General features: G+C 38.6%; 2 protein-coding genes across 3 annotated transcripts in view; one reads left to right on the top strand and one right to left on the bottom strand.

The window, feature by feature from the left end:
• Positions 1–5,916: 5,916 nt before the first annotated feature.
• flrt1a (fibronectin leucine rich transmembrane protein 1a) overlaps positions 5,917–22,278 on the bottom strand; it is a 91,730-nt gene continuing 75,368 nt past the window's right edge. For both annotated transcript variants that reach the window (XM_038292280.1, XM_038292282.1), the window contains one exon: positions 5,917–8,461. In XM_038292280.1, coding sequence (XP_038148208.1) covers positions 6,335–8,371 — 2,037 coding nt within the window. In that variant the 5' untranslated portion in view covers positions 8,372–8,461 and the 3' untranslated portion in view covers positions 5,917–6,334. The remainder of the gene's footprint in view (positions 8,462–22,278) is intronic.
• On the top strand, positions 12,003–13,531 carry LOC119788087. The gene is made up of 3 exons (XM_038292223.1): positions 12,003–12,262; positions 12,434–12,716; positions 12,872–13,531. The coding sequence occupies exons 1-3, from the start codon at positions 12,018–12,020 to the stop codon at positions 13,529–13,531; spliced, it is 1,188 nt and encodes a 395-aa protein (XP_038148151.1). The 5' UTR covers positions 12,003–12,017.

Here is a 22,278-nt window from a genome sequence, read left to right as displayed (position 1 = left end):
GTTCCTCTGCAGCTCTTTGACCTTCTTCAGCCTTATGATCCTCCAAGGTCCCTTAGATCAACTAAGCAGCTTTTTTTGCTATTGCTATCACACATCAGACAGGCTTCTCTTGCTTTTTTTTTAACCTCTCTTAAAAACACACCTTTTTTTGTGTGTGGAATTTGACTCCTTGTGAGTTGGTAGGTTGTTGTTATGTATTAAATGTAGTTTTGTTTATTTGTTATATTTGTTATTTGGTTTATTTCAGTTTAGTTTTTCATAAGTAAAATTCAATTCGATCTAGATTTAAACATGTTTCTTTGTCTTCCAGTCTCTCATAGACTTGAGTCTTGGTGGTTGTATCCACCTTTGTTTCACCAGAGGGGGAAAGATTTTGTTCCGATTGTTGAAACTTTATCCTCTATTAGGAAACAATTCAAGGTGGGGAGTATTTCTGCTGTGGGGATCAGCTTTGTGAATGATGTGGCAATTGGATGTTGATATCAGAATATGTTATGCCTCTGACTTACCAGATGAGGTAGTCAGTTTCAGCAATTCAAGCCTCCTTTAATGGAAATGGAGTTTGGTTTTAGCAACAGAATTAAAAACCACAACTAGGCTATCAAATGTGTCTGCTTTCTTTTCAACTTGCAAAGTGACATTATTCCCCATGTTAATGAAAGGAAGGGTTTATATTTGAGACTGAGTGTACGAATAAGACAAATTTAACTAAGCTTTGTTGCTAAAAATCATATTATTTATTTATTTTAGTATATATTTTTTTACCATTACTCATTCTTAAAAATGAAGTTCTTCATTGGGAGCCAAGATTCAATAGGTCAGTTATGTCCATGATAAATATGTGGAGACATTAAAGCAATTGTGTTAAGTTCAAGAACCCATGACTTCCCTCTTGTCTAAGTCTTGAACTTTTTTTGTTACTTATTCAAAAAAGTTATAAATAGTTAAATGGTAAAGATGTTTTTGTTCCTGCAAATCTAAAATCCAGCTGTTGGACTCAACCAGATTTCAGGGCAGGTCTGTAATGTTTACCACTAACATCTGCTGCTCTGTGCAAAATATAATTATTGAAACAATTTCTAATAGCAGCCTGAGGGCTGGAGTTGCCCCCAGCACTCTACGCTGGCTTGTTTAAAAATAAATGAAATTGCCGCACATTGCATCTCTGTTGAAATCAACTGTTTGACAGTCAGAACCTGAAGTTGCATTAAAGAAAATTAAATAACTATACACCCAGCCAATGCAGCATGAAGCATCTACTTCTTATTTTAAGTTGATTTAAATGTCGGTGTATCTTTTGATGAGTAACACATTCTGACCTCTTTCCCTTCACACAGAGGCCCTATTTCTCATGCCTTTCAAGTCAGCCAGATGTGTGTCGATCTTCATTTTTCAGGCAGTGACTGCAACAAAAAAAAAGATTTTTGCCCAAATTTACCAAAATCCACAGACAGAAATCATTATCAAGTTAAAAATGTGACAAAGAAGTCTGGACAAGAACCAAAGTTTATTTCCCAATTGCACACAGTGAGGAAGAGGATAAAGGAGGTAAAAATAAATTCTTCAAAGCTCAGACAGAAAGCTGAAGAAAAGGCGACATTTTGGGGTCACCACGTCTCCGTAACAACCATCATATGCAATTTACATGAATACCAGTTGTTTGGAGGGCAGTTGGAAAAAAAAAAGAAGAATTTCATGGATAACTCTTTTAAACAATATATATATTTTTTTTAAGTATGCAGTTCTGAGCAGCAGGGCTTTTATTTTATATTTGAAGGCATTGTCTCTATTGCCTCCTGTTTTTTAATGTTTTTTTTTTTTTTTTTTTACATTAGCCTTATTGTTGTACTGGTTTATGTTCTGCTTAGTTTTTGTGTCATCATCTAGTTAAATTAGGTTAGTCTGTGTTTGGTCATTCCCTCTTAACATACCCTGCAGGTAACTCCTTCCTCAGGTTTCTCTGTCAGCTGTTTCTAATCAATTTATCTTAACCACCATCTGTTTCTTTCTCAGTAAATCCCTCAACTATTTGAATTTCTTTTCCTGTTTCTTTCTATGCATGTTAGCCTGCTGCTATCAACCCTGCATGTTTAGATTTTGGTTCTCTACTTGTTTCTGTTTTTACCCCTGATGTATAATTTTGTCTCTAATTTGAAGAAAGTGTCAGTGAGTTTCCTTATTGGAGTGAACATTGACTGCTTATCTTCAAATATTGGTGTTCTCTATTCATACAAATACTCAACAGCATACTTCACTCACTTTAAATGTTTTATAAGTTTATGTTTGGGTTGGAGGTAACAAAGATTAATACTTTCAATAGAAAAGAAAAAATGCTCTTCATACTCTACATATGATGGAGGATCTGTGATGCTGTGGGCCTGTTTCTGTATATATAAATTTGTTAGTCTTTGGAAACAGAAAAAATGGAAAGAGGACAAGGTTTTAATGAGTTAGAGAAATTATGAAAAAAAGGATACCGTCAAAGACCCAAACCCCATCCTCCGCTGCATGCTTCATCCTTACTATATAAAGGAACACAATGCGCTGTCCTAAAAGGAGGTTGAACAAAACAGTAGGGGTGGCAAAAAGAAAAAGTTTCAGCACTGATTTTGATTAGAAATAAACATTTAGGGGAAGGTTGGGGTGTACTTGTTTATCTAATGTCCCAACTTTCACCTGCACTGGATAAATGAAGCCAACTTCATCAATCATACAATGCAGTGAGGAGAGGAACTTTTATACTTTTCAACCTTTTTTTTACCCGTGAACTTCAGCAGCTACCCAAATTAGTGGGAATTTGATAATTTAAGTGAAGCACTTTGAAAAGGTTTTACAAAACAATTTAAAGGTATAATGGAGGATTTCAGCCAATTGTTGAAAAGACCCTCTCCGCTTAAAACAAAAAATGGACATGTCCGACCCTGTACCCGAGAGGGAACGCTTATTAAACACATGCGAGAGCATGCACTAGCCCATTTCTCCTTGTGCACGCTCTGTTTTAAAGTTGTTTGCATCGCTCATACAAGCTTACTTTCAAAATAAATTTTCAATTTTTCCACTATATCAGCCTCACCACTGGTAAGTGAAATGGGGATGAGCATGTAGGACAGCCTTACATAAACTTATAACGAGAATGATTGACAATTATTTCGATTATCCACCTGGAAAAAGAACATCTTTCGTGATAGCTTCAAGTGGGTTTTTTCTATTAGAAACAAAGATGTATGAAGATATCAGGCTCACCACACTGGAAGAGACAGTTCATAGTAACTCTCTTTTAGGTTTCTGTGAAGCCAGCAGTGTTTCTGGTCAATATTTATTTTTCCTGTGGTAAAATTATAGCAGGCTTTAAGCAGGTGGTATTTTGTCCTCCAAACCTACATGATGCAAACAGATCTTATCTTTGAGAACATGGACCTATTAAGTCAGGTTGTTGTTTAGATGAACATACATGTGTAATGCACATTTCATGCATGGTATTTAATATGGACCAGCCGTATCAGCACATAGAGACACTTTTATGATTTTCAGCTATCTTTGGAGCAGAACTACATCTAGTTTCGGAATATTCTATCATAAAGGTAGAGCAAATGCTATGTCTACATGGACCAAAAAAAAAATATATGTTTTTAACATTTAATTGAATCTATTGTGTAAATCATAAAGAGGGTAAAATGGGGCCTGAGTCAGTTCTAGCAAGAAGTTCAAATTGAAAAGGCCGGTGAGTGTAAGTATGTGTCAACTTCTGGTTAAAAATATTTTTGATAAAACATGGCTTTGAATAAGTGTTAAAAAGAAATCTATTTTGGTGTTTTGTATCATCGCCATGGAGACTAGCTGCTAAAAGAATCCAGCGGTATGTGACGGAGTCTCACTAAGTGCTTCTTTGCTGCCTCTCTGCAACATTCACACATCTGTACTGAGAACTGTCCACACATGTTAATGTCAAGTTTGAACAAGGCCATAAGGTCATGTCTAGGCAGCAGTCTGTTAAGAGTCTTGCATCCTCTGTCATATATTCTCAGCCAGTTTCAAGCCTGTGGCTCTAGGCTGTGGTATGTTTTATCAAAGCCTATATTAGGCCTCCTTCAAACTAAAACAATATGTTGGTAAGGGTTATGCTGGAAGACAGCCTATTCAGATAGAAATGTGTTCTCCTCCAGTGCTTCTAGAGCCACTAAAAGAAAATCTCAACAGGGGTCAGGTTAAATGACTGGTTGCAGTAATAACAAGATTATAAAACTTTTTTATTAATCCCCTCTGAAGATGAATTTATAAAGCAAATTCCACACAGATCTCAGGTTTACATAATTTTTTGAACGCAAAATCATGGCACTGTTACTTTTTATAATTTCACCAGGAACAAAAATATGATTTGTGTGGCTGTGGCCATGGTTTTATTTATACAAATGCATCTTTAACAGACTCACTTTAAAAAAAAAAAAAAGAAAAGAAAAAAAGAAAAACACAATTACACTATATCAACATTCCCCAAAACAAAAAAATATCCAGGCCAAGGGGATTTGTTTAAGACAGTAATCTTGGTTGCAAGGTAAATTTTACATTCCACTGACATAATGTCTGACACCAGTTCAAAACTCTGCCGGACAGAACAGTCAAGGAAGCACAAACGGTTTCCCCTTTGGAAGCAACACAGTGATAAACAACTGATAGACAATAATAAACCCAGGGGTAGCATCCAGGTATGACAAACAGATTTATGCAGTGCTTAACCCAACTGTGCAGCAGCCATCAATTTTGTATACCTCTGAGTACACAGCTTTGTGTCTTTGCCCTCCGTCTCCCCATACCTGTCGTTACTTTTATCCCTCCTCCCTGCTAAGTGCTAATACATTTACATTTTTAGTGCTGCTCAGTCATAAAAAAGGTGGAATGAGTGGAGGCCATTCTCCCATCACTTAAACAAACTTCAGTGAACTGCAATCACTGATGAGCCACCCCACCCTCCCAAGCCCCCCCACCCAACTCCTGTTCACCCGCCCACACAGCTTTGCCACCTTCCCACAGTGTAGGTCAACAGTGTAGCGGTTGGTGTCTTCTCAAATGCACTCACAGTTCTTGGCCTCATCTAGGTCACTCACAAGAGTTTTCCTCCAGCAGAAGGCTCTGCGTTATTAGTTTGTCCACTCAGTCAGACGGTTGGTGGGGCAGAAACAGTTTACAAATCAAAAGTCAGCAACCGAGGTCACAAGGTGAAGCACACGGACACAACATTTGGAAAAAAAAGCAGCCGAGGTCATTTTCTACAGGCTCTAAGAGTCAACATGCTAAACTTTGGGTGGGTTTGTTTTTTTTGTTTTCTTTTTTAACTACATAACAGTACAAAGAGACTCAATCAAGGATTCACATTTATGTTTCAAATAAAAAACAGATATCTGAAGACAGCTAGTAATGTGTTTTTTTTCCTTGCTAAAAAAAAAACAAAACACCACAATCTCCAATGAGAGCTGGATTTCATAAGCAGACATAACTCATTTCAAAAAGGTGATATAAATAAAGACAGCTGTGAATAATTTCATCATGAAACAAACACCTGACAAAGAAAATAGCAAATAGCATTGTTCAAATACAGCCTAATCAGTAATGATGATGGTAAATAACATACACACATGTGCTGCAGCACTACCTTACTGATCTCAGGTAAAATGATCGCAAGAGGTAACACCAAAGCTGACCAGCCCTCGTAATATCTCATCCCTGCCATCTACTGAATAAGGAAATAGCAAGCCTACTTTAAGACAGGTGGTTATTGGGTTGTTTAAAATAGAACAATTCACAGCTTTACAAAGCCCTTTGCTGGGGTAGCTGGTAGGGCACATCAATATAGTTGAGGCATTCAGAACAATGAGTCAATAAGACTACATACTGTGTGTGAATGGTGAGCAGGAAAAAAATGTCTGTTTTTCATCATTAATGGATCCATTTTGAGCTGACTGCTGCGGCTCCCATGAGTGAGAAAGAAACTCCACTTTCGCCCACGCTAAGTTTGACCTTTCCACAAAAGATACATTCTTACATGTCACAGGGAAAGAGCAAAATACGAATCATACACAGGCAATTACTTAGACGGCGAAGAAACACGCAGCTGTGCATTTACACCTGGGGCACTGGCTGCTGCCTCCTGCAGTGGATTGTTCCCACACAGTTCAGTTAATCGTATCCAGTCCTCTCAGTAATGAACAATAGGTCATTTGGAATGGGAGACCAGAAGAAGAAGGCACAAAGGGGTGCTTCGTAAGTGTCCATGCCAAGGGAAATTGTGCATCTATATAGTTTTACCAATTATACTATGAACAGCATCTGGTACAATACATCATGTGTAGCAGTAGTCTATATCTGGGATTCCTCCTTCTCTATAGCCACGGTTGGTGCCATGTCCAGCATTAGAAACATGGTTGGACCCTTTGTATACGCCAGTGCCATTGGAGGGGAATATGGTGTGAATGATGTAATCCTCTCGTAGGGGTTTCGGTTGCATTGGCTGGCAAGCCGGCATTGGCGTCATTTGGAAACCTGGACCACGAATCTCCAGGATAGTATTATCCTTCTTGGTGCCAGACTCAATGTAATCATCATATGTTTTACTTTTTCTTGAACTACTGCGAGTGTAGTGGTCACGAGAACATAAATGTCCAGTTCTATGTCCGTACCAACAGAAAACGCCAAAAATTAGAGCCAGAGACACAGTGGCTGTAGCTCCGCCAATAATCCCTGCTAAGGGTAGCACTGTAATATGCTGCGATTCCTCATTGTCTTCCTCCTCAATTGAACTAAGGTCTGATGTTTCTGCTTTTGCACAAACTAAAGATTCATCAGTGTCAGCGTCTCCAGACATTGCAACTTTACTTTCTGAAGTGACAGGAAGTGGCACCATGCAAATTATGTAGCTGGAGCGTGGTTGCAGGGATGTCAGCAGATACTCTTGTCGATCCCCCCGTACAAGGGTCTCTGTGATTGATTCCATTGCATTTCCAGTACCTTGTCGGAGCCAACTTAACCTAAAAGAGGAACTTGGCTGAGCTGCACTCCACGTCACCCGAATACTGTTATGAGAAAGAGGTTTTACGTTTAGAGCCAAGCTCTTCCCCACACCACTACTACTAAGCGTGTAGTCTAATCCAGAGTCAGGAAACCCAAAGCCGGGTCTCTTTGAGCGTAGAGTGAAGAGGGAACCCTGGGGTGGTGCATTGGTTGTAGAGCTTTCACCTCCACCTACAGCGCCTTTGTCTTTATTCCCTGTCAGTCTTACTACTTCACATTCCTCCATTTCACTCCCCAGGTCAATCAAAGCCATGTCTCGGACTCTGTCTGGTCCATGGCAAGTGAGGCCTCTGACTGTAATGGTGTTACCACGGGCACGGAGCCAATCATAGAGCCATCTCAGGTTGCAACCACAGTGCCAAGGATTCCCACGCACCAGAAGTTGACCAAGACTGTCAAGGTCTTTGAAAAGTCCCCTTGGAAGTGTAGTTAGGTTATTCCCTGACAAGTCCAGCCTCTGCAACCTGTGCATGCCGTCCAAGGACCCACGTGTCATGTGGGTCAATGCATTTTCTTGTAGAGAGAGTCGCTGTAAATGGGCACTTGGCAGGTTAACGGGTGGAGTTTGGAGGGAATTGCGCACAAGGGACAACTCTGTCAAGTTAGAAAGGCGAGAAAATGTGTCATCTGCAATGCGCTGGTTTGCCAAAAGGTTCCCATCCAAAACAAGACACCTTAATGAGTTGAGTCCTCGGAAAGCATGTGTAGGGATAGTAGAGATCCGGTTATCATCCAGACGTAGTTCTTCTAAAGAAGCTGGAAGTCCTGAGGGAATACTAGACAGGTGATTGCGTGAAAGAAAAAGCAAGCGTAACCGTGGGTTGTCAGCAAAGGCTTGATCTTCAATGGAGACAGTGGAAATAGAGTTGTCGTCCAAGTGTAGCTTTTCTAACAAGGGCATCCGAGCCAGCGTGCTACGAGGAATGGTGCGAATATTGTTGTCCTGCAGATGCAGCTCCCGCACAGATGGCGGAAGGTGTATGGGAAATTCATCCAACTCATTATCATAGAGGTAGACAACTCGTACAGACAGCTGACGCTCCAAGGAGGTGGGGAGGCCTGGGTTGTTTATGTGGTTGTTCTGCAGGTAGAGGACAGATGCAGAGGGAGGCAGGGAGGGGATGGAGCTCAGCCCACGATCATTACAATAGATAAAATCCTCATCACACCTGCATACAGATGGGCAAGTCATGTCTATGTCTCCAATATATCCTTGTATAGTTGCTACAGCAATCCCAGTGTGTATAGTCAGGCAAAGGAACAGCACGAAGAGCCGGGCATCAGATTTGGCAGTGCAAGCAGGAGCCATTATTAGGAGAATGAAGACTGTCTCTTTTTTCCAAAATTTGGAGTTATATTTTAATATGCTGCACTGGTCTGGAATCCTGCGACCTCCACCCTGAGAGACAGAGAGGGGGGGAAAAAAACAGTTAAAATTGATGGGGGAGTCAACATAACAGTGAACAGATGAAAACAAATTGGATTTTGAATTTGCTTTAAAAAAAAGCTGGAAATATTAATACACACATTGTAATGTGGGCTTTCTATTATAAACTTTCTCTAATAGATTAATATAAATAATAACAAAATAAGAAACATGTTTGGCAGTCCTGTCTGAAGAGAAATATCTTCAAAGCAGGGTTTTCATTTCCTGGGTTTTCTTTTCACCCATTAATTCCATACCAAATTTATATACAAAGCAATTTAACCACTCAATAGGACCACAGTATTACACACAGTCATAAACTACAAATGATCAATCATAAAGCAATATACAAAGTGGTATATAAAATCACCAATAATAGTCAACATCTTAGAATTTGTCAAAAGCAAAGGGAAAGACAAGGGTCTTAAGAAGGATTTATAATTAAAAAGTGAAGAGATTATTAAATAAAACCATTAATAATCAAAGTAACAAGATTAATAATCAAATCCTCAGGAGTTCACTTACATGGATAGACCTGCAATGATCCGTTATTTCAACATATGTTGCTACCAATTTAGAGACAAAATAAAACATACATGGTTGAATATTGGGTAAATTTAGGGATTAATCTATTCCTGCCAAAACAGTAGCTATAAAAGCGAAATTGAATGTTTTCAGAATTTTAATCCATCATAAAATAATCCATTGAGGAAAAATAAATATGATCTAACATTAAGAATTAATAAGTCTTATTTAGAATTAATAAGTCTTAGGATAACTTTATTATTTAAGAGTTCATACGGGGCTCTATACTCTGCCTGACAATGCAAACTAGGCAGGGACCATTATGAGGCAGTAAGAATAGCGAATATAATAAAGAAAGTTATGCATGATATTATCAACAGCTGAATTAAGAGGTATTGGGAACTCATTAACAGGTTGGTGTCATCTTAATTGAGCAGAGGCAATTTAAATAAGCTGCACTCAGATCTTGATTGGCAACGTGATCTGCTGCTGTTACTGATTAAATGTCGATATAACAGTATAGTGTGGAATTGATTACAGGGATTTGAAAACTGGTAAATTGCAACACTATCAGTGACAGTTTGAGCCCATCACTGTGTTCAATAACCAGCATCTTCCATTTGCGTTGTTCAGGCCCAGACGGCAGCCAGCAGAGCCCAACACAAGTATTGATATTTCCACAAATCCGAGGTGATCTGCCAGAGTGAGTCGCCTCTTATAGAGATTACAGGATTCAGAGGAGTGTAAGTCAAATAGCGATAATTAGCCAAATGAATGACAAACTCTGCTGGGAGTCAAATTTGGTAAACGCACATCTGCAAACATTACCCTCAACATTCTTTTTTTTTTTTTTTTTACTGTCAGACTCACCTCAGATTGCTTTTGGTGAATTTGTTTGAGTGTAATGAATCACTGTTTCATTAAAGAAACCAAAGCAAACACTCCAGGAGCTGTAGAGCTGAAGTAGATTGGGGATAATTTAAAGGAAAAATCAGTAACGTGTATCATTTGTCAATCTAAATGTTTGTAGAAGATTACCTTTAATCTTGACAAATATTGAGGTTGTTAGTGTGGGGGCATGTTAATGCATCACTCTGGCTAAAGGGGATTTCAGGGTCTGATTATCAAACGGATCTGAGCAAGTGTTTGCCTGTTGGTTGAGGAAAATAAATGTATTCTGAATTGAGTTGAAGGGGGCTTGAGAATTTTTACCTGGATCAATTTGTAGCTTGAACCAATCTTTAATTTTGAACCTTTAACTCCAAAAAAACTTAAGATCAGCCAAAAGAAACTATCTTTATTAGAGCAGCTCCTATAAAAAAAAAAATATTTTTGTATTTTGACATTTAAAACTGTTGTATGACTTTTTTTTATTCCTCAGAGTCACCTGCAGCTGCATGGTACTCGTATTTAAGACAAAGAAAAAATTGTAACGCTTTATCATTTAATATATATATATTTTTTACATTTTTTACTCATTGAATTAAATTTAGAAATAGTCGTAAGGGGTATTAAGTCAATTGTTAATAGGTCAAACTGATTTGATTCATCAGAATGGTTATATTCATAAAAACTATGATGCCAATTATCCCATTACAGTTTGTTTGAATTAAGGGGAATCATTTGTACACATCACAGACGCTCTCATGTTAAAGAGCAAGAACTTGGTAATTGGTCCGTTCTCTCCTTGTTTCAGCTCATTGGCTGTTAGTACTGTTCATAGGTCGTCTCATCTCTGACAGTATGAATATATATGGTACTGAAAAGCTACTTGAGAGTAGCTGAGAAGGTAAGAGTGGAAGGTCTGTAAGGCTGCTCACTGCACGCTAGTAGATAGGACAATCGCTGAACAAGCTATATTGTAATACTGTGTAAACTGCTGCATGTTTACTAAGGCTTTTATAACATGAGAATCTAACACCGGCTTTGTTAAAAGCTATGTACAGCATGTATTTGAAATGGGAAACAGTTTTCTAATGTGCAGAAGCACAAGCTTTGATGTAACTTTCAAAAGTCTTTTCTCTTGTAAGTAAAAAAGTGTCTTTTTAACAAAGCCTTTTTTTTTTTCTCAAAAAAAAAAAGTCTGCAATCACCACTTTTAAGCTACGGGATTTCTAAAGAGTCTTGTGTTTTTTTTAAGTGATTGCTACAGTTTTATGACTATGAACGGATTGATGATAAAAGTAAACTTGGTCAACAACATCAACTATGTCCTCCAACTTGACGAAATATTCAGATTCACCTACAACCCACTAATTCACTTTCATGCCTACTTCCACTCCAGTCCCCTTGATGCAGCAGAGTGGAGTCAGTGCACTTTAAAGTGGAACCTGAAGAGTGAAATAAAAAATTTAAAAAGTGGAGATTGTTGCTTTACACAGTTTGATATTGACTCGGTTTATGCGAGGAAAGGAGGATACACGCTGTTTTCTGCTGTAAATGTTCTTAGGGTTGTGGTGCCAGTCTGTTTGTGTGTGGGTGTGGAGGAGATGGAATCAGACTAGCAGACTAGTGCTAAAGAATGGATGACTTTTGAATCCCAAGAGTTTAAGCAGTGAGTCTCTTGAACACTAGAGTATTTGGGTCAGCCCTCTAAAAACAAGATAGATGTGGTGTGAGATTGAAGCGGCGCAGAGAGCCAGAGGGATTACAGTTTTTCTCGATTGTTTACACACAAATATTGGTACTTGAAACACAATGACCACAAAATGTAACTCATGCACCAACCCCCTGAACCAATTCTGCTAAACTACAAGCACAATTCCTGCTTTACACTCAAATTGCAGTTCTAAAACACACTTTTTCCAAAACTCTACACACAATTGTCATGAAGAAAATCTTTTGTTTTCACAAGGAACACACTGTTATTCAAAACTCTAAAGTTAATTTCCCTACTATGCACACTGACTCCTCACATGGGCAAACACCTAACACACATGTTTCCACTCAGCAATCAGAGCTTTAGCATAGAAGGGCAACAGGTGAGCTCTTCTGTTTTGGAGCAATGGAGGCCAATGTTGTAAACAGAGGCAGAGCCAGAGCCAGAGGAGTGAGAGTAAGAGGAGGACGATGGGGAGGACGAGGACGAGGAAGGCCAAGGACAATCATTTCTGATGAGATCCGAGCAACTTTGGTTGACCATGTGGTCAACCATGGCCTAACAATGAGGGAGGCTGGGCAAAGAGTACAGCCAAATTTGAGCAGGTACACTGTAGCATCCATCATCCGGACTTTCCGCAATGAGAATAGGTAAGAAATCTACTCTCACTACAAAACTGCAGTACTGCATATCAATACAGTACTCAATGAGTACAGTAGTACAGTATTACCTGTGGACTGTTCTGTAGGACATTGTGTTTCGAGTATTTGGGAAATGTATTCCTACACAGTATTTACAGTATTGCACTCTTTGTATTGCAGAACTGAAAGATTACCAACAAGAGGTGGACGGGGCCGTCTTCTGTCTCCTGAACAGGAAACAGAGATCATGAACATGGTTCTTGAAAATAATGCCATTACCTTACGGCAAATACAAAGAAAAATAATAGAAAACAATGAGATATTTCAAAATATTGATAGGGTAAGTTTATCAACGCTGGACCGTGTCTTGCACAGAAATAAACTGAGGATGAAGCAGGTCTACAGGGTGCCATTTGAGCGCAATTCAGAAAGGGTCAAAGAATTGCGATATAACTATGTGCAAGTACGTCCTATACAGTACATTCCCACCTTTGATGCATACTGTCAACATTGTATAAATCATACATATTTCTTTCTATTATATTGTAATCATAATGATTGTGCTTCACAATAGAGACCGCTCCATGTCTACTTCTGATATTGTCATGTGTGTTTCAGAGAGTCCTTGAGCTGGAGGTGGATGCAGTGGAGCACCAGTTCTTCTTCATTGATGAGGTTGGATTCAACCTCACAAAAAGACGAAGGAGGGGAAGGAATATAATCGGCCAGCGTGCCATTGTTGAAGTCCCTGGCCAGCGCGGAGGGAACATCACAATGTGTGCAGCGATGACCGACCATGGCATCATCCATCACCATGCTACCCTTGGCCCCTACAACACTGCCCATCTGATCACATTCCTGGACACCCTACACAACACACTCATTCCACCAGATCAGATAGACGGCCCAGAGCAGCTCAGGTACGTTGTCATTTGGGACAACGTAAGCTTCCACCGGGCTGCTCTGGTTCATAACTGGTTCACTGACCACCCACGCTTTTCAGTTGTTTATCTCCCTCCATATTCTCCATTCCTCAATCCTATTGAGGAATTTTTTTCTGCCTGGAGATGGAAAGTGTACGACCTAAATTCAGAAACGCGTATACCCCTTTTCCAAGCTATGGAAGACGCATGTGGAGATATAGCAGTTGATGCTTTTCATGGCTGGATTCACCATGCTAGGCGATATTTCCCCCGCTGCTTGGCCAGGGAAAACATTGCTTGTGATGTAGATGAGGTGCTGTGGCCAGACCGAAACAGAAGAGAGGATGCAGCATAGTTTATTTTGTTTTTTATTATTACTGTAACTGTATACAGTAAAATCTTCTGCACTGTATGTGCAACTTTGTGTCAGTTGGGATGTACACTGTGTACATTGTTTTGTGGGAAAAATAAAACATGTTTGTTACAGTATATTTGTGTGTTCTGAGTATAAAAACAATATTCTAAAATATTTTACAACGCACTTATGTATTTAATGTCTGTAGTAAGTGTAACACTGAACAAAAAGTCATTATGATGAATGGAGAATGGTGTTTTACACTGAGCACATCAGTGTTTAAATGCTTTTTTTAATTGTCTGTTCATATGATAGTTTGTGTGTGTCATCTGAACACAAAATGGCCTTTTGTGAAGAGATAAAACTGTTTTGAATGTAAAGTTTCATTTTGCAGGAGAATTGAAGGGTTTTGCCCATTGTGTGTGTGTTTGTTGGATTTGTGTGTAGAGTTCTGAGAATACGAGGCATGTTTTCAGAAAAGTGTGTAAACAATCCAGAAAAACTGTAAAAGAGCATATTGAGCTGTGATTCCCTGGATTAAGCAGGTGCTACATGGAATAAAAACACACATTGTATGGCTTTTCTTTCTTTTATTCCTTGTGCTTGCTCATTTTTCTTCCTTTCTCTGTGACAGAATGGTCCAAAAATCTAAAGCAAGGCTTACAGCTTTTTGTGTTTGTGAATACTTAAGGAGATCTCTTTGTTTATCTGTCCATGCGTAATCAGATTGAAAGCACTAACCCACATCTGGGCTTTTGACTGTGTTCTATGGTGGAGAGGAAAGTCAGGATATGGGTTAATGTATGACCTAGACAGCAAGTCGCCCAGATACACCCAAATACACCCCATCTAATACTGAAACCCAGAAATGGATCAATTTACATAAAAAAAAAGACAGGTGTGAGGTAAGACCGACGGCAAGAAGGTTTAAGCTGGAATGAATTCCTTCTCCTTAGTATGACTGAGTTCACTATAAAGTCCCCCCTATATATAGTACAGCAAATTTTAAACCGAGTGTGCACAAGGAGAAATGGTCTTGTGCATGCTCTTGCATACGCATTTTTTGTTTGGAGAGGGTGGCTCTTTTAAAAAATTTGAAAAAATCCTCCACAATACCTTTAATTAGTAAATATAAGCTCATCGATATATAAATAGTTGAATGAATAGAAAGGAATTTATTTCAGACGATTTGACAAATAATAATAAACACATACATTTAAAAAAATACTTCAAACAAACAACCAAATACACACAAAAAGAGATTGAATAACATTAAGTGAAATTACATTTTAATTTCCAAATAAATTAAATTAATTTGAACATTAATAGAAACACAATTTTCCACTAAATAAACTTGTCAGTAAAGTCAGAGAACTGACATCGATTAATGTAAATTGTGTAAAAAGTTGGAGTTAAATGCAGGTCAATCCTGGAGGAAAAACTAAAAAGACTTGAGGTTCACCTTCCAGGAGGGTGAGACCTAGAATGGAAAGAGTCACAAATGTATGTCTCACTATATAAAAAGCTAATAAAGAAATCCCCCAACAGATGCTGTATTGGGGAGGTTACATGAAGTATCAGCTCAGTAGTAATAGTATAATTAATGATATAGTCACAAATAAATGCCATACATTTCATGTTCCCTGATATTTGGTTCTATTTTCAAATATTATTGGATATTTCCTTTATTGTTATAATCATGCACTACTGTACTGTAAGTACTGTAATTTATTTAGGGGAAGTTAAAATAATTAAATAGAAATATCAAGGCAAATGCTTGTAACGTTTGAAACCTTTAAAATTTAATTTTTTCCTCTTCATGATAATGCACTGTTCTGTTCAAGACCATCGGAATAAACCCCAATAAAATACATTAACTTATATGAAGTTAATCTGAAAAAATTTGAAAATGTATGAGCACGAATACTTTTTCAACACAATGTAGGTCTTTGGAAGAATACAGTGCATTAGTAGGGCTTGCATGTTTGCCAACAGCTGCTTTGCATTTAGGTTTGATGTACCAATACATTAGAAACCTAATTAATCTCCATCATCTCCTCCCTGATTTATTGAAACATACAATTTGTATACACCGGAGGAATAGTAAATAACATGAAGAGATTTTTCTCTATCATCTCATCCTCTTATTATTATTTAGTCTGTTCATGTTAAGGATCGAAAGTAAAACTTATAGCAGAAAAAATGAGCTGCATTTTGTGTTAGGTTGTGAGATATTACCCATTTTCAGCATCATTTCCCAACAAATGAACTACACCGAACGGCACAGACACTGTCCATTAAAAAGTTGGATCTGAAGCCAAGGATTCAGGCTAAAACTTGTCCTGAGCTTTCATTATGCAGCTGTCCCTTCATAACGCTGGCAGCACTTTGACACACTCTGGCTTTTTTCGTCTAATTGCCATAAAATGTGAAAGTTATAATTAAATACTTCAGTCTCATTTTACTTTCTGGACTCACAATAGAAGGGATTTGCCATTAAGGTCCAGCAGGGTAATAGAAATTCAATAGTCATCTTCGGTGTGCCCCCACATCATTCACAGCTGAGAGATTCACCTTTAGAGGGGGGTGTTTGTTGGTGGCTATGCTGCTCACAGGACCCTAAAGCCACTTGATATATAGCTTTACAGCACTGTATCGTGTTTCATTTCTACAGCACCATAATAAGTTCTGCTGTGCCAACCATCTAACTCCTTGCTTTCACTGCTGCAGCCGCTGCTTCCCTCTAAATTCCTATAGCTTACCGCTCCCTCTTCAGGATAGCTGGATTGCAGTTAAATCTCTTCAGCATTAACATGAGAGCGGCATCCTCCTTGCAGCAATATGCTCCAGTACAGGGTACAAAGCAGGGACCAAATCTATCATGAGTTGACAGGATTTCTTTTTTTTTTCAATGGAGTGAGTGTTTGTGATGTGTTGCATCCTAACCTTGATCAATAGTGTAATCCAGCAGGTTTTCCCAAGGCAGCTACAAGGAAATTAGTCATCTTAACTGAACTGGATCTGACCCCAAATTATCAATAAATGTCCCATTTTGAACTTTTGTTTTATGTAATACAGCAAACCAAACACTTTAGGTTAATAAAAAAAAACTATTGCATATCTTTTTCTCAATGAAAGGTGTCATGATTTGAAATTATAGTACTTTAAAATTGCAAAAAAAAATCCAATTCTCCCAAGCAACCCTTGAATACCTGGAAAACAAGCACACACATTTGCAATGAAAATGTGTAATGCCCACACATTAAACGGCAAATTAATTTATTAGCATTTACCAAATAGCAGATTTGGTGTGAAGATAGACCTTTGGTATAGTAAAGGGAGAAAATTAGAAACAATGGTACAAGATGCAACATAATATTGTAAATGTATTTGCTGAGATGTAAACAATTTTTACACTCTATGCTTAGAGATTGCTGCTTACTGCCTGAATTTAATTTAAATAAAAAATCAATCGGTTTGAGTTTTTAAACTCAAACCGATTCTAAGCTCAGTGATAATTAATTTCAACACAGTACTGTACATACAATTAATACTAATGGAGGTAATTACTTTGAAATGCACATTCATTAGTCATTAATTGATAGACATTTAATGAATAAAATATGATCCTTTGGTGGAATGAATATGCATAAACAAGTATTAGAGGTGTAGGCAAGATGCAAATGGCTGTGATGGTTTAATCTATGCTGTTTCCCTTTGCTGCTTTTAGAGAAATTTAAAAGATCCTTTCAGGTAATGTTGGACCCAACTAGCCAATTTTCGGGTTGATCATTAAATCCTTGGCTTGGAAACTCAAAAATTCTATCTTTCTTCGACCAGTGAATCCACTATTGCATGTGTTAACAGGTCAGGCTAACAACAACACACTTTGCCGAGGAGCTGTAACAAAAATCATTTTAAAAATTGTTATTGTCTGTTGAATAAGTTTAAAAGGATGTTTTCTACAAAAGAAAGATAGGTTTCAGTCGGGCTGCTAACACAAAGATCTCTTTTAGCGTACGCTAGTCATTTTGGTCATCTAACATTTTACAATTTTGGATTTCTATGATATGAAAAAAAGACTAAAATTAAATTGGTTGTAAGACACATCAAGGACCTATGGCCAAATTAGAAAAGGGTGTCATGATCTTGGCGCTGATGTTCCGCCCAGCGCTCATTGTCTCTTGTCAGATCCACCTGTTCCTGCTTCTATTTAAGCTGCCTGTTCCCAGCCAATGGTGCCAGATTATTTGAGCTGTGTGTGAGAGTAACTCTCGCGACTCTGTGTGTTTTTTGATTTCCTGATCCTGATCATTTCCCAGTTTTGCTTTATCCCTGTTCCTGCTCTGTTTGAATGATCTGTTTTTGACTTATTCCTGGATTCTGCCTGCTTAATGATCTTGGACCTGTCCCCTGACCTCGGCGTGGATTCTCCCTTGGTACCTCTTCGGCTCTTTGATCTTTTGGCATGTAAATCTGCTCCTGCTTTGACTCTGGTTCCAGATTTTCCCTATGGATACTTCTGCTCTTCCGCATCTGCTGGCATCTGCTCATCATCCTGCTCAGCTTCTTTCCTGATATCCTGCTGGTGGCTACCGCTGCATGCTGTGGAGAAATAATCAATCTTGTTTCAAATCTTTCCTCTGGGCTCAGACTGAACTCATGACCAGGTTAGTGACTAACATGCTCATTATCGTAGCCTGTTTGAGTTGCAAAGTCACTAACTTGAGCTTCCACTTCTACAGAGGATCCAGTGAACCTGCCCCAATGTTGAGCCACAATGCACAGAGCAAATAATAAACGATTGTTTTAATAAAACTCTGATCTGTCTGCTTGAAATCTGGGTCCTACGTTTTAAGCCTTCTGACAAAGGGATGCTAATTTACTCTTTTTTAAATCTTTTTGACCTTTCAAATGAAAACAAATTGGAATTGGTGACATAGACAGCCGTCTGGCAACATATATTTGAATGCCAGTGTTTCCTCCACCATTAGTTCACCGTTACACCTGCTACCTAATTCCAGTAAGTCTGTAGTGATGCACACACACTATTAAGGGCTAAATGATACACTCGACATACCCACTACATAGTTTGGGACGGCCCTTAATGTGGTGGACCCTCTGCAGGAATGCGCAAATGGAAAGTTAGTGCTTAGGTTTAGTGTTTAGGGGTGGTTTGGGATTGGGCCAAAGACAGGAAAAAAATTAGCTGCCTTAAGTTCAGAAAGTAGTTGAAGGAGTTGTGCATATAGACCATTGCAGTTGATTTTATCAACTGATTCAAATGGTACATGCTGGTAAATATTTTTTCCATCTGTGGGTCATTAAGAGTCAGCAAGACCTTTACCTTTACTGCACCAGCTTTGGGGATCAACAAGGATGTGCCTGAACCTCCATCCTAACCCTTGAAACCCTCAATCACTATATAGAGTGGGGACTATATAGTCGACTATATAGTGAACTCAGTTAACCGACCATTCGGACAGATGATCACTGCTTCTTGCTCCCCGTTGGTCATATAACTCTGCCTCCCCGCACGGTGCCTCGGCCATCTTTGCCGCTGTCAGGTAGCGAAAGCCATAGGTGACAGCAGGCCACTGTGACAACAAATTCCATGATGCTTTGTGAGTAGAGCTCTCTCAAAGCTTTCTGGGATATATCTGCTCATCTGATGACTACGGTGGCCCTGAGGTGCAAAACACAACACAAAAAGAGAAAACACAACACAAAAAGAGAAAACAAAACACAAAAAGAGAAAACACAACGGCAAATCAGAAAACACAACACAAAAAGAGAAAACACAACACAAAAAGAGAAAACACAACACAAAGAGAAAACACAACGGCAAATCAGAAAACACAACGGCAAATCAGAAAACACAACACAAAAAGAGAAAACACAACGGCAAATCAGAAAACACAACACAAAAAGAGAAAACACAACGGCAAATCAGAAAACACAACACAAAAAGAGAAAACACAACACAAAAAGAGAAAACACAACACAAAAAGAGAAAACAAAACACAAAAAGAGAAAACACAACGGCAAATCAGAAAACACAACACAAAAAGAGAAAACACAACACAAAAAGAGAAAACACAACACAACACAAAAAGAGAAAACACAACACAAAAAGAGAAAACACAGCGACATTAACCAAAACGGAAATGCTAGGTAGCCTCGGGCGACAGGAATCATCTCTGATTGGACAAAAGAACTGGTCCGTCCTTTGAACCGGAAAGACGGGGTTTGTTTCCATTTTTCCAAATCATGAGCGCCACAAATGACGAGGTACAAGCTGCTATTAAGCAATACTTTGATGCCGGTGTTGTGCGAAAAAGTGAATGTCTGCGAGAATCTGATTGCACTCGCGGGAGCGCGCACCGCAGCCCGCTGAGCGATAGCGTAAACCTGCTTTTCTCTGGATTAAACGGTCATGACATGCAGATACACACAGTTGCACTATAATATAGGCCTAATTAAATTATAATATAGGCCTAATTAAAGATTCGAAAGCTTATTGTTGTCACATAACGGCAGTTACGTGATAGACATGTTTCTATACTCGGTCTGATGACTTTGTGTAGCCCTGACATTGGAGACTACACTACAATAAATATGATTTACTGGAGGGTTTTCAATAAAGATATGATACCTTTTGCAACGATCCTCGTGACTCTGCATTGTTTTTTATCTGATCTGGCCGTATATAGCACGAGTTTCCCATGTTTCTATGTGTTTTGCAGTTTTCAATCAGTTTTCACTTGTCAAAAATTGATTGAAGGCACAGTATAGTCACTCAAAGGTTATTTCTACCTAAATATGACTAGATTTTCTTCAGGAGATGCATGATTTAAAGATCTGAGCTCACAAAACCGCTTGGAACTCTTTTAAAGGACCATTACAACACAAAATAGCCATTTTGACTTGCAAAAAATGTATTAAAGCCCAAATACTCTCATTCAAAGGGGATATCTGCCCAAATATGACTTGATTTCATTCAGAAGCATCTTATTTTAAATAGAACAAGTCCTTTTTAGGCAAAAATCATCTTTCTTCAACCACATTTGGCCTTTAATCAATTTCTAGCAGGGCGTTTTGACCTCAGCCGACTTACTAGAAACTGATTTGTGTTGTGTTTCTTTTTGTGTTGTGTTTTCTGATTTGCCGTTGTGTTTTCTCTTTTTGTGTTGTGTTTTCTCTTTTTGTGTTGTATTTTCCGATTTGCCGTTGTGTTTTCTCTTTTTGGGTTGTGTTTTCTCTTTTTGTGTTCTGTTTTCTCTTTTTGTGTTGTGTTTTCTCTTTTTATGTTGTGTTTTCTGATTTGCCGTTGTGTTTTCCGATTTGCCGTTGTGTTTTCTCTTTTTGGGTTGTGTTTTCTCTTTTTGTGTTGTGTTTTCTCTTTTTGTGTTGTGTTTTCTGATTTGCCGTTGTGTTTTCTCTTTTTGTGTTGTGTTTTCTGATTTGCCGTTGTGTTTTCTCTTTTTGTGTTGTGTTTTCTCTTTTTGGGTTGTGTTTTCTCTTTTTGTGTTGTGTTTTCTCTTTTTGGGTTGTGTTTTCTGATTTGCCGTTGTGTTTTCTCTTTTTGTGTTGTGTTTTCTCTTTTTGTGTTGTGTTTTCTGATTTGCCGTTGTGTTTTCTCTTTTTGTGTTGTGTTTTCTGTTGTGTTTTCTCTTTTTGTGTTGTGTTTTCTCTTTTTGTGTTGTGTTTTGCACCTCAGGGCCACCGTAGATGACCATGGATGATCACTACTTTGCAATGTGCATTGTGGAAAATTTCGAGTCCATTACTTTTTTATCCACTAGATGTTGGGACACTCATCTAAAATGGCGTAACCACTATATAGTGCCCTGTATAATTCAATTAAATTCAATTAAATTCAGTTTATTTATATAGCGCCAATTCAAAACACGTCATCTCAAGGTACATCAAAGAGGCAATTCAACCAGATCATACAGTCAAATTGATTAGATTGAGTTTTCTATCTAAGGAAAACCAGTTGATTTCATCGACTCATTGACTCAAAATCAATCCCTCACACCAAACATTCTTATAACGACAGTGGAGAGGAAAAACTCCCTTTTAACAGGAAGACACCTCCAGCAGAACCAGGCTCAGTGTGTGCGGCCATCTGCTGAGGCCAACTGGGGTTTAAGGAGACAGAAGCAGGCATACAGAAAGAAGCAGAGATACAAAAGGCAACTGTCAACCATCCAGGAAACACACAGCCAGGCAGACGAGCTCCCTGTCCTCTCCCACTTCAGTGGGTGAAGAGAGCACATCAAGTCAGTCCCAGTCAGGGAAACAGAACTACACTGAAAAACAGGCCATGCTCAAAAATCTATAAACAAAGGTGTTGATGGCAGCAGCACAGCTGATATTTGTCTCTCCAGGAGGGTGTCACAGCCAAACAGGAAAAGGCCAGATGAAGCTACTATGAGAAAAAGCAGAGAGAGCATAATGTTAGAGATTGAACTAACAAATTGGGAGAACAGAGATATAATGAAGTACAATGATGAAAAAGGGGTCCCTATGTCCTCAAGCAGTCTAAGCCTATAGCAGCATAAAGATAGCTCAGGATAACCTGAGCCACTCTAATTATAAGCTTTATCATAAACAAAAGTTTTAAGCCAATCCTTAGAAGTAGAGAGGGTGTCTGCCTCATGGACTGAAACTGGCAGTTAGTTCTACAGGAGCCTGATAACTAAAAGATCACCATATAGTGATTAGGGCGGACATTTGGACAC

Source organism: Cyprinodon tularosa, unplaced genomic scaffold (genome assembly GCF_016077235.1).
Source record: "Cyprinodon tularosa strain WSP-4 unplaced genomic scaffold, ASM1607723v1 ctg31, whole genome shotgun sequence".
NCBI lineage: Eukaryota > Metazoa > Chordata > Actinopteri > Cyprinodontiformes > Cyprinodontidae > Cyprinodon > Cyprinodon tularosa.
This window is presented reverse-complemented; position numbering and strand designations above follow the sequence as displayed.